Source organism: Poecilia reticulata, chromosome 3 (genome assembly GCF_904066995.2).
Source record: "Poecilia reticulata chromosome 3, P_reticulata-male-v2, whole genome shotgun sequence".
In the NCBI taxonomy this organism is placed as follows: domain Eukaryota; kingdom Metazoa; phylum Chordata; class Actinopteri; order Cyprinodontiformes; family Poeciliidae; genus Poecilia; species Poecilia reticulata.
In genome coordinates this window covers 1,063,018-1,073,846 of record NC_088832.1, presented here as the reverse complement: position 1 = coordinate 1,073,846, position 10,829 = coordinate 1,063,018, and the positions used below count along the sequence as shown (strand labels likewise).

The 10,829-nt window shown below is 39.0% G+C and overlaps 2 protein-coding genes across 3 annotated transcripts; one reads left to right on the top strand and one right to left on the bottom strand.

The window, feature by feature from the left end:
* Nucleotides 1-1,186: 1,186 nt before the first annotated feature.
* Nucleotides 1,187-4,809, bottom strand: LOC103462257 (tumor protein p53-inducible nuclear protein 1). The gene is made up of 4 exons (XM_008404930.2): nucleotides 4,711-4,809; nucleotides 2,502-2,646; nucleotides 2,245-2,401; nucleotides 1,187-1,984 (listed from the first exon to the last, which is right to left on the bottom strand). The coding sequence occupies exons 2-4, from the start codon at nucleotides 2,623-2,625 to the stop codon at nucleotides 1,756-1,758; spliced, it is 510 nt and encodes a 169-aa protein (XP_008403152.2). The 5' UTR covers nucleotides 2,626-2,646; nucleotides 4,711-4,809; the 3' UTR covers nucleotides 1,187-1,755.
* A 1,044-nt stretch (nucleotides 4,810-5,853) lies between these two features.
* Nucleotides 5,854-10,726, top strand: LOC103462256 (protein C19orf12 homolog). Of its 2 annotated transcripts, none has more exons than XM_008404927.3 (3): nucleotides 5,854-6,893; nucleotides 7,293-7,487; nucleotides 9,740-10,726. In XM_008404927.3, the coding sequence occupies exons 2-3, from the start codon at nucleotides 7,328-7,330 to the stop codon at nucleotides 10,003-10,005; spliced, it is 426 nt and encodes a 141-aa protein (XP_008403149.2). In that variant the 5' UTR covers nucleotides 5,854-6,893; nucleotides 7,293-7,327; the 3' UTR covers nucleotides 10,006-10,726. The 2 variants fall into 2 exon arrangements, with proteins under 2 accessions (XP_008403149.2, XP_008403150.2); XM_008404928.3 differs by having other exon boundaries at nucleotides 6,885-6,984.
* The last annotated feature ends 103 nt before the right edge of the window (nucleotides 10,727-10,829 follow it).

The window sequence follows — 10,829 nt, the reverse complement described above, 5'->3', positions numbered from 1 at the left end:
AGATTAGATTACTTCCTGTTTGTCTGGCTTAAATGTGCTTTATTAGTTTAATCCCATCTAACCAGAGCACCTTCTTCCAGATGAGGGTCTGCAACCTGCAGCTCCAGAGCCACATGTGGCTCTTTATATCATCCACTGTGGCACTTAATAACTTTGGCCAAAAATACTAAAGACATAATGCTTTAAAATTTAAAGGTCTTTAAAAATGCTAGCTGTTTTCATGTAACAATGTAGAGCATATTTTTTTAACCCTCCTGTGATCTTAGTGGGATGCTCAGGAGGAGCGTGGCAGATGTCACAGTCCGACAGCAGAGAGGAAGAGGGCTGAGGTCCTATCAGACTGTCAGTTCCCTAAACCACATACACACAAAGGAAAACCTTGTAAAAGGGTTAGTGCAACCCCACCAAACTGCACACAGGGTAAAAGGTTCACAGGGTCTAGTGGACCCTTTCTCTAAAGACCATAAGATGGTTAAAAAGCATATATTTTTCTCTTTTAGCTGCAAAGTATGTGCTTATCCACCCATCTGTCCATCCATCCAGCCGTCGATCCAATATCTTACATTCCATTGAAAAACTGTGTTCATTGCTTTTATGTAAACAAGTTTCATAGCTAAAATAAAGATAACTGTTTATTTTAAAACCTAACAACAAAAATGAAAGTGATTTTCTTTAATTTAAATGTTAAAGGATTTTAATAACCTAAGCTAAATAAACTAATTTGTTTCATGTAGCTTTTTGACTCTTAACAAAATTTGTTATTCTGGACCAAAGGGAAAACCGGCTGTTTGGGCTGTGGAGGTTGCTGATCCCTCTTCTAGCTGTTTATGTGCGCCCTAAGTGGCTGTTGGAAAACTACAAATGGGTTTTCGTGTTTTTCCAAAGCTCCTGTCATATGCATAGACCAGGGATGAGCAACTCCAGGCCTCGAGGGCCGGTCTCCTGCAACTTTTAGATGTGTCTCAACTTCAACACACCTGAGTGAAATAATGAGGTCGTTAGCAGGACTCTGGAGAACTTGACTCCACTTAGGAGGTGATTCAGCTGTTGGATTGAAGTGTTGGGCCAAGGAGACATCTAAGAGTTGCAGGACACTGACACTCGAGGACCAGGAATGCCCACCCCCAGCATAGACAATCAGATTGGTAAGACAACAATTGTTCTGTCGTTAATAAACCATCAGGTAAAAAGTATAAAAACATTTATTCATTTTTATGTTATTTTTCACATGAATACTGTACAGGTCAATACACTTAGAAAACGAACACACTATCAAAGAACAAGTCACTGCAATACATAATAAATCTTAAATGTTTCATTTCTGGAAAAAAAAAAAAACCTTCTACAGGTTCCACCTTTTCATATTTGGAACATTGTCACAAGCTCCAATCGTTAATTATACAAATAACTTTTCAAACACACATAACACACTTATCCATAATCAGACAGTTGACATTTCTAAAATTTTCTGAAAAATAACTTTCTAAAGATGCATTGCAACTACATGTGTTGAGGCTGAGGTTATTAGTTAATAGACCTTATGGCAGCAGTGCACAGCTCCCTACAGCAAACTCTCATGGCTTCATCTTTGAGGCAGAGGACCTTAAATGTCTTGCTATGCAGTTATGAGGCATATGCAGAGTGGATTAAGGTGGGGTAATGACAGAGAACCTGAGTAATTCAGAGCCATACTGAGTTGATGATTGGAGGTCAAGGCCGGTTCTCATGCATCCTGTCTAGGTTGATCCCTGCAGGTCAGTAGTTGTAGAGGCGCGGGGAAGGACGCCTTATGTTGCCATGTCCTTTCCCCTTTGGTGAGAGCTGAGTCTTAGTCATGTTATGCCTGTGGAGGGCGCTGTGACTCAGCTTCTTTCTCTGGGCCTGGCTCCTGGCTCTCTGCATGGCCAGCAGCTGGAGGCCACATGGCAGGGGATTCCCCCAGGCAGCCAGATGCCAGGAGATGTGGCGCCTCACAGCCAGCGGCCTGAATAAACACATGATGTTAGAGCATTATGAGTGAAGGTTGGACTGACATAATGTTTTCCCTGCAATTTGTTAAAACCCGCTGACTTTGAAAGTATGAGACTTCATGTATAGGAACTTTGGTTTAAAGTTCTTAACTTTGGTTTAAAGATCTCTGATTGATTCATCCATTACCCATCAACAGCCATTGGTGGAAGACTTGGTACACACACACTGACTTGCTGAGAGATAAAGCTTCCTATCTCAGTGACATAAAGTTACCTAGAGGTTTCCTCTTCACCATCATCTGAGGCTAGCTCCTTCTCCTCCTCCTGTGCTCCCTCCATCCTGTATCTTATCTGGTAAACAGACATGCTGGGATGCTCGATCAGCAGGTTCTCCAGAGGGTCCACATCAGGGGATGGCAGGGGTCCGCTCTCTGTTTCCAGATAAAACAACCTCCCATTATCACCAGGAACCATGACAACCTGAAAAGTAAACTTGTTGTTATTGTTGTGAATCATGGTTTCGTCTCTCACCTGGGACGTTAACAATGACCCATTCCTCCTCTTCAAACTCCAGGAGCTCCTCGTTGGCGCCACCTGCTGCTTCAGACTCCTCTCCAGCGTTTCCAAGCAAATGAGAAAGAATCTTCCCAATCATTCTCCAAGTCTCGTTGTGACCCTGGAACGTAAAAACGGAAAGAGCAGTCATGAGAACAAACACCTTACAGGTTCAGGTCTGCGTACAGGAAGTTTGCTTGTTGGGAATAAAAACCTCTCATCACTTCAACCATGGAATCTAGGTCTCTGATAGAGAGAAACAGCGCCCTCTTCAGGCTGTTCCTACACAGGTCTCTGATAGAGAGAAACAGCGCCCTCTCCAGGCTGTTCCTACACAGGTCTCTGATAGAGAGAAACAGCGCCCTCTCCAGGCTGTTCCTACACAGGTCTCTGATAGAGAGAAACAGCGCCCTCTCCAGGCTGTTCCTACACAGGTCTCTGATAGAGAGAAACAGCGCCCTCTCCAGGCTGTTCCTACACACCAGCAGCTCACTCTTTACAGAAGCTGCTCCTATTACACTCTATCAGCTGGCTGGGTGGTTACATCAGTGTAATGTTGGGGAACAGATTCTTTTTAGAAGCTCATCAGCTGAGTCCCGACCAAGACGGAATTACCAACTAGAGCGACGGCAAAAATAAACCGCACGCTCTTCTATTTTTAAGGATGGAAGAATCAGTTATCTGGGTCAGATGAACTCCTAAAATATGTTTTTAAGTAAGATGCACTTTTTACACACTAATAAACTAAAATGAGCTGAATAAATGAGGGCATCTAAAGTTTAGGTAACATTTACGTTTGTCAGTCTTAAGTTGAAAATGCAACACTGTGTGTCCAGATTTTGACACTACTTTAAAGAAGACGTTAAAACATTAATCACAAGACACTGACTGAAATAGCATAAAATCAACACTGTTCATAGTGACCTACAGCAGCAAGGATTCTTAAACAACTAACTAAATATAATGGCATGTGCTTCAAGGAAACAAAACAGAAACACTCTTGCCTTACACTTAACCTTGTTCAAAGTCATTTGAACAACCTTCATTTTACATCTTCTTGTTAATTTATGATTGTTTTGCAGCAGACAAGTTGGGATGTATGCAAAAGATTACACAATCAGAGTATGACTTCAAAGTTTAGGTAACTCAGTGTCTGAACCAATCGGGTCAGAACAGGAAAACTTCTCTTTATCCCTCAAAACATACCAAGAACGTTTACACAGAACAGGTTCATTTGCCCCTTCACACATTCATCTCTTCCCACCTCCATTCCTCACCTGTACACAAAATGTTTACAAGTGTAGCGCTGTCAATCATGCACTTGTATACGCTGCTCCTGTGAGCAGCGTGTACAGGAGGGTGACTAACAGTACAGAGACCCTCCTCCTGGCTCTGATTGGTTGTTTCTGCCTGAGCTCTGCAGATGGCAGTAGGACCACAGGGGAAAGGCAGTGATTGTTTGGCAGTTTTAATAAATATGTAAAATAATCCTGCTCTTTGTAAAAGCTACATACTGCAGCTTAAAAGCTCAAATCACTAGTAAATTAATATAACTGAAAATTATCAGAAAATGTACATTACATTTTATTTGTTTGATTTTTTTTCTCATTTTTGTACAAACTACTTGATTCTAATTCAATCTGACAGATTTTCATATTCTTAACCTCAAATCCAACCTGAAGGACATTCTATTATTTATTTCAATATGGGAAAACACATTAAATTGTCTGTTATTACATGTGGTATGAAATGAAACGTTCCCCTTAGAGGTCAAGAACTGACGCAAACTTGGTACACGACGTCCAACACCAACTTATTGCACAATGCGCACATATTTATATGACGCTCTCCACGTCATCCAGGCAATGAAAGTCAAGGCAAATTTATTTATAAAGCGCCACTCATATACAGAACAACTGTAGTTTTAGTTTATTACAATAAATGAATAAATGTGCAAATATGCAGTATATCAATTCCTGTACTATCTTACTGCCAAAACACTCTGATCATTACTGTACACTGCCTGAACGGTAAAACATCTACTTTCTAGTTCAGAGTCATCAGCCCCTCACCCACTCTGATCTGTAACTCCGAGAAAAATGTGAGTGATTAGTCAGTTCGTCGGTAAAGCAAATAAAATGAGATCAAAGTTTAAATGTTCATTCACAAACTCTGAGTCACTTACTGGTTTAGAAAGTTGATGTTTCTCCAGCACGGTGAAGATGTCGCTGCTTTCTTTTCTCTGAGTCTGTTGTGATCAAAAAAATTGTTTATGAGAGCGGGGGGGCGGTCGCTATTGGGCTGCCTCGTCACTGCGTCTCAGCCAATGAGGAGCGACTATGCTATCGCAAATTTGTTCCAGTATGGCAAGCCGTTTAAACATAAATTCGGTTTAACTGCCCTTACGTTCCAGATAAATCAAATTGTTTTGTGACTAGACGTTTCAGCGATTTAAGATATCTCTAATTATATTTTGACTAAACAAAATAGCTATTTGAGATATCTCTAATTACCTTCTGACTAGTCGAAATGACGTCAGAAGGTAATTAGAGATATCTCAAATACCATTGACTTGTATGGAGACTTCAATTCAAGATATCTAAAATTAATTGCTGACTATCTGAAACACTCATTTCAGATATCTACAATTAAATTATGACGAGTCTTAAAGAAAATTCAAGATATCTCGATTTTGATTTTGACTAGTCATAATTCTAATTAAAGATATCTCTAATGACTGTATAATTCAAGATATCTTAAATGTATTTTTGGATATGAGAAATGTAGTTTTGACTAGTGAAAACTACGTTATAGATATCTTAAAAGCAAATAATGACTAGGCAGAACTAAATTAAAGATATCTTGAATTGTAATTTTGACTAGTCAAAATTTATTTTAAGATATTTCTAAATGAATTAGAGATATCTTGAATTACACAGCTTTTCTATTTAAGATATCTATTCCGACTAGTCAGAATGACATTAGTGATATCTTGAATTAGCATTCTGTCTAGTCAAAACGTCCTTGACTTACGTAGCAATTTGAAAGTTTAATAAAACAATGAAAAATAGAAAAAATGGACAAAAGATGTTTGAAAATGCTCCATTTTCATGCTGAAAATAGTTTGTCAATAGCAGTTTTAGCTTTTCAAAGCTGTTTTTAAGTGCATTCGGTTCGTCGGAAATGAATAAACAAGAAATTCTTTGCAGATATCAGAAGCAGTCTTATCGTTTAGTTTTGCTATCTCCGCATTTCCAACATTGTCGAGCTCTTTCTAATTTGTGGGATTTAGCGACAATTTTGTGTAGGAAACAAAATTCTAAGCGGAAATGGCGGTGCGGTGCATTGTTGGCGGTGGTTGCAAACTTCAGGCGGCGGCATGCTGATATGGGGCCGACCCATGTTTTCTTTAGCGAACTAAAAAGTATTTAGCTTAAAAATTACTGCGTTTATAAAGGATTTTTGTTGCTGTATGGCTATTTTGTCTGAGGTTGGTGAAAATATTTGTAAAATACATATTTAGAGCCAACCTCTCGACCCCACTAAGGGACAAGGGTGTAAAGAAAATGGATGGATGGATGGATGGATATTTAGAGCCAGGGTAGAAACAAAAACAATATCCCTTAAAGTGGAACACAATTTGTGAGTACTTAGTTGAATTTCTGGCCATTTCGCACCGATCGTTTTCGTGCAATTGTTCCAGCTGATAATTTGTAAGATTGATTTGAGTTTGATTTGAGAGTTTCTATTGCCAAACCAATAAATCATAAAAACTCATTTTGACAGCCAACAACTGAAAATAATCTGACAGAAATTCTCTTTATTCAGTTATTTGTTCACAGACACGAAGTAGATACAGGAAGAGATGAAATGAGATTGCAAATTCCTAACAGACAAACTGACTGCTGTTCGTTTCAGTCACATCTTAGCGGGGACTCTGGGGTACGCCTCATTTTAAACCTTGCACATAAATTCACTTGTCGGGTTACAAATGGTGCGCACCCACTGATGTACAGGAAGTGACAGATCAATCAGGACATCGAAAGAGCAACCAAACGTTCGGAGTCGGAGGGGGGAGCACAAAGCAGCTCGTGTGTTTGTCTCACTGGAGACAGAAGCGCTGGCTGCTAGGCTAAGCTAAAGGTACGAAACCAGCTGAAGAGGAGCTGAAGAGGAGCAGCAGAGGAGAAGCAGAGGAGCAGCAGAGGAGCAGCAGAGGAGAAGCAGAGGAGCAGCAGAGGAGCAGCAGAGGAGAAGCAGAGGAGCAGCAGAGGAGCAGCAGAGGAGAAGCAGAGGAGAAGCAGAGGAGCAGCAGAGGAGAAGCAGAGGAGAAGCAGAGGAGCAGCAGAGGAGAAGCCTCTTCAGCCGGTTGGTCCTTTTAGTTTAGAGCGGCTCAGGCTCGGTTTCAATCCGGAACACAATGAAACTCTAATGTCGGTGTAAACAGAAAAAACCTAATGTGAGTTCATTCATACCGGCATAAAAGAAAAATGTTAAAAGATGAAGCGTCATTCTATACGTTTTTTATGCTTTTAATTTTAAATACACGTTAATGTGTCTGTTTTTATTATTATTATTATTATTATGTTTAAAGTCAGAGTTTCATGTTTTTTGTTAAAATGAAACCAAAAGTTGTCTTCAGGTTGTTGCTCGGAAAACTGATACACACACCTCTATATCCCTCTTTTTCAACTACTCTTGCTGTGTTTGTTGTGACTGAAGTAAAGTAAATTACATTCCGTTTTCATATTTGTTCTATATTTTCAGGCTCTGTTTTACCACCGCTGTGCTTCAGCGCACGGATGGCACCTCGTATGGATGACGTCATGCGCCTGTGCTGTGAAATTTCGGCTCATGATCAGATCAAAGTGGCGGTGAAAAGCTCCGTCAAAGGAGCGGCGGTGGCGGGGGGGACGGCGTTCGTCGGCGGGCTGCTCGGTGGACCCGCGGGGATTGCTGTCGGTAAGGACCAGAACACAGGAAACAAAACAGGAGTCGTTTTTTTTATTTTTTTTTAATTAAAATTCACCCCTTTTGAATAGTATAAAATAGTAGGAGTGATTTGCCTGCCTTGAAGTGTCTGGCAGATTTGCTCTAGACAAATTGGAAAATGGAACATTTTACCTATAAAGCATGATGGGGCTTATCTGGGTCAGACAGCAAACTGGACAGGCCACAACAATTATAAAGAGGGAAAACGATGATACTTATTTCTTTTCAGTTTGTATCCCATTCTGTGAATTGCCATTGTGTTATCCCCGACTTCTAGACAACATGCTGAAGCAGCGCAGCTATGACTTTTCTCTTATCGTAGAAATGTCTTTTCTTAAACAGAACCCGAAGCTTCAGCTGAATGTTTTGCTCTGTACACATTGACACGTTGTACGGTGATAAATAATGTGGTAACGCTGAACAGCGCCGCCTGGTGGTAGCAACAATACACTGCATCCATTTACCATTAAAACACAACAGTAATAACAAACAAACTTAAATCCTTAGAATATGCAAACTTAAAAATTTCGAAATCAGTGGCCTTCTTAGAAGTGTGATGAAATGACTTGGCTGCTGCTAGTGATATCCCTTTGCAAAAAGTCTTTTATTCAAGTGTACAGAGTATGCTTATTTTATGCTAAAAATATGACTGTGTACTTAGTTAATATATTTTATAAATTACATTTTACATACGTAAAAACAGAATAGTGAAGTATACTTGACTTGTACTGACAAGTATAAAGATAATTCTAAGAATAAGTATATCAATATTAAACTTATACTTTAAACACTGAAGCTTATTCCTGTACTTTAATATACTTTTTCTACGTACTTAGTATTATCTATCCAAGTACAGAATTAGGGAGTCATTTACTTGTGTTTACATTTAATATGGCACGATAACAATGTTTCCCACTACACACCCCTATACCCCTGTTATAAACTGGCAAGTTAAAGATCATATAGCATTGAGAAGTCATAAAAGCAATTTTGTTTCTAGAGATTTTTATATTTGCTTTTGAGCATGTGCACTTACCTTTGACGTTTTCCTGATGAGGAAGGATCTCGGTTCTCTATTGGAGACACAATTTGTTTATATTTCATAAGCAAATACAAACTCTTCCCCTCATCATTTTTGACAAAGAAGTACTTCATCCTGGAGAGACTGTTGGGCACATTTCACTTTCATTTTCATTCACTTAAAAGAGATAGAAGTCAAGTATTTACAATAAATAACCAAACGGCCGTTAACCTGGCCAAAAGTGTGCTACTTTTGGCAGAGGTATTTCTTGCTATTTTAATAGTTTATTACTTTATGTATACTTGTAAGTTCACTTAACATATTTGTTGTATATTATTTACATGCTAAATATACCTTTTACTGTACTGAAGTTAACCCACACTGTATGTACACTACACTGTCTTGTAATGAATTACAAGGCAGAATGTTGAGAAAATATAAAATACAATACAGTGTATTACAAATACACATTTAAATGATTAAATATGTGCATTTCAAGAGCCTCTAGAAATCAAGCTTTTGTAGTTGAAAAGAAAATGAGAGGAAAATGTGTCTGAAAAATGTAAACAAAGAATCCTTCTTTGTCAAAAATGATAAAGGAAGCAGTTTGCATCTACTCATGAAAACGTAAACAAATTGTGTCTTCAACTTATCAAAAACAGGTCAAAGGAACGTGAACATCTTCAGAATTAAAACTGCATATCTCAGAAACAAAAACACTTTATGGTTTCTGTTCTACATGATAAATGATTAAGTTTAACAGGAGTAATACCACAAATTAAATGTGCACTGGAAAACATTTTTTATTGTGCCATATTAAATGTAATCATGTGTCAATTATTCTCTTATGCTGTACTTGGATAAATATACTAAATGCTAGAACATTGTAACAGAAATAAGTCAAAAGTTTGCATACAGCTTTAAAGTCTCAATGGTCTTCAGTCATAAAGACTTAAAATAAAAATGATTTAAAATGGTACAAAACATTTCGGTGTTCATCCAAACCCAGTCAGAGATGCAGACAGGAAATGTGTCTGTTACTAAGCGCAAAGAAGGAAGTCACATGACAAAGGTTAGCTTTCCATGGTTCCAAAGCTAAGATGGAGTTTTTATGAACCTATTTTGAAGAACTTAAAACATTAGTGTTTGTTTGCATATTAGTGTTACTAACGGTGTAACCAACCCTCTGTGTGTCTGTGAGGCGGGGCGGTGGGGGGTCTGCTGGGCAGCTGGCTAACCAGCGGTCAGTTCAGGCCTCTGCCTCAGATCCTGATGGAGCTGCCGCCCAATCAGAGGGAGCAACTCTATCGGGACATCAACGGCGTCCTGGGCAGCCTGGACTGGATGGATGCAGCCCAGCTCATCGCCCTGGTGACGGGCAACGCCACACTGCAGCAGCAGGTCACTGCCGCCCTGCTCAACTACGTCTCAAAGGAACTCAGAGCGGAGGTGCGGTATGGGGACTGAGCTGGGGCTCAACACGGACCTCAGGCATTCCCGGTGGCAGATGCTGGTGTTCAGGGAGACACTGGGAACAATGGCTGCCTCAGCCTGTTAGTACTGTAGGAAAACAAAATGATGTTTTCTGTGCAAACTTCATTCCTAATGTTTTTACATCTTGTTGATTTAATCCCACATTTTTCCTATTTCAAACTATGCGGACTTTTGTTTATTTGAAGTGTCAAGTTTTTATTATTTCAGTTCAAGGTCACCTTCATTTAAAAAAAATAAAAAGTTAAAATAAAAAAATCAGTGATCATCAGTAACTCAGGTTGATAAATAAAGAACAAAGCAAGAATTCACAGCATTCACTCCAAAGTTAGAAAGTAAAGACTGTTATGATCAAGCTTCTTTTATCTAAATAACAAAATGAATATGCAGTTCAAGCTGAAATTATTCAAACCACAAGTGCATCTAAGCTTAAAGTGATCTCATGTGCCTTCTGGCTGAAAGTCATGTTAATGTTTATGAATGTTCTGGATCGGCCCAGACAGTCCTGAGCCTAAAGGTTAGGGTGATGGTAAAGAGGCCTTCCAACCTCAAAGACCTGGAAGGCATCAGAAATAAATAATGAAATAGGAAAAAAACATCATACTTGATTTCTCTGTTGATTATTGAAAAGGGTAGAAATTATTTTTGATGTGCCTTTTTTGCTCAAACTAAATAAAACTTATTTTTTCAAAACTGATGCACGTTTTTAAGTTTTGATTGTGTTTCTTTCTTCTTGGACATAAAACTTGTTGGCATAAATATTTTTTTTCCTTTGGACAGATCAGTCTTCATCTAGTAGA

Excerpts from the sequence above, each read along its gene's own strand:
- LOC103462256 (XM_008404927.3), top strand. The coding sequence starts at position 7,328 with ATGGCACCTCGTATGGATGACGTCATGCGCCTGTGCTGTGAAATTTCG. Across the intron at positions 7,488-9,739 it reads ACCCGCGGGGATTGCTGTCG|GCGGGGCGGTGGGGGGTCTG; the intron begins GTAAGGACCAGA and ends TGTGTCTGTGAG.
- LOC103462257 (XM_008404930.2), bottom strand. The coding sequence starts at position 2,625 with ATGATTGGGAAGATTCTTTCTCATTTGCTTGGAAACGCTGGAGAGGAG. Across the intron at positions 2,402-2,501 it reads GGTCATTGTTAACGTCCCAG|AGAGCGGACCCCTGCCATCC; the intron begins GTGAGAGACGAA and ends ATCTGGAAACAG. Across the intron at positions 1,985-2,244 it reads GGTGAAGAGGAAACCTCTAG|GCCGCTGGCTGTGAGGCGCC; the intron begins GTAACTTTATGT and ends GTGTTTATTCAG.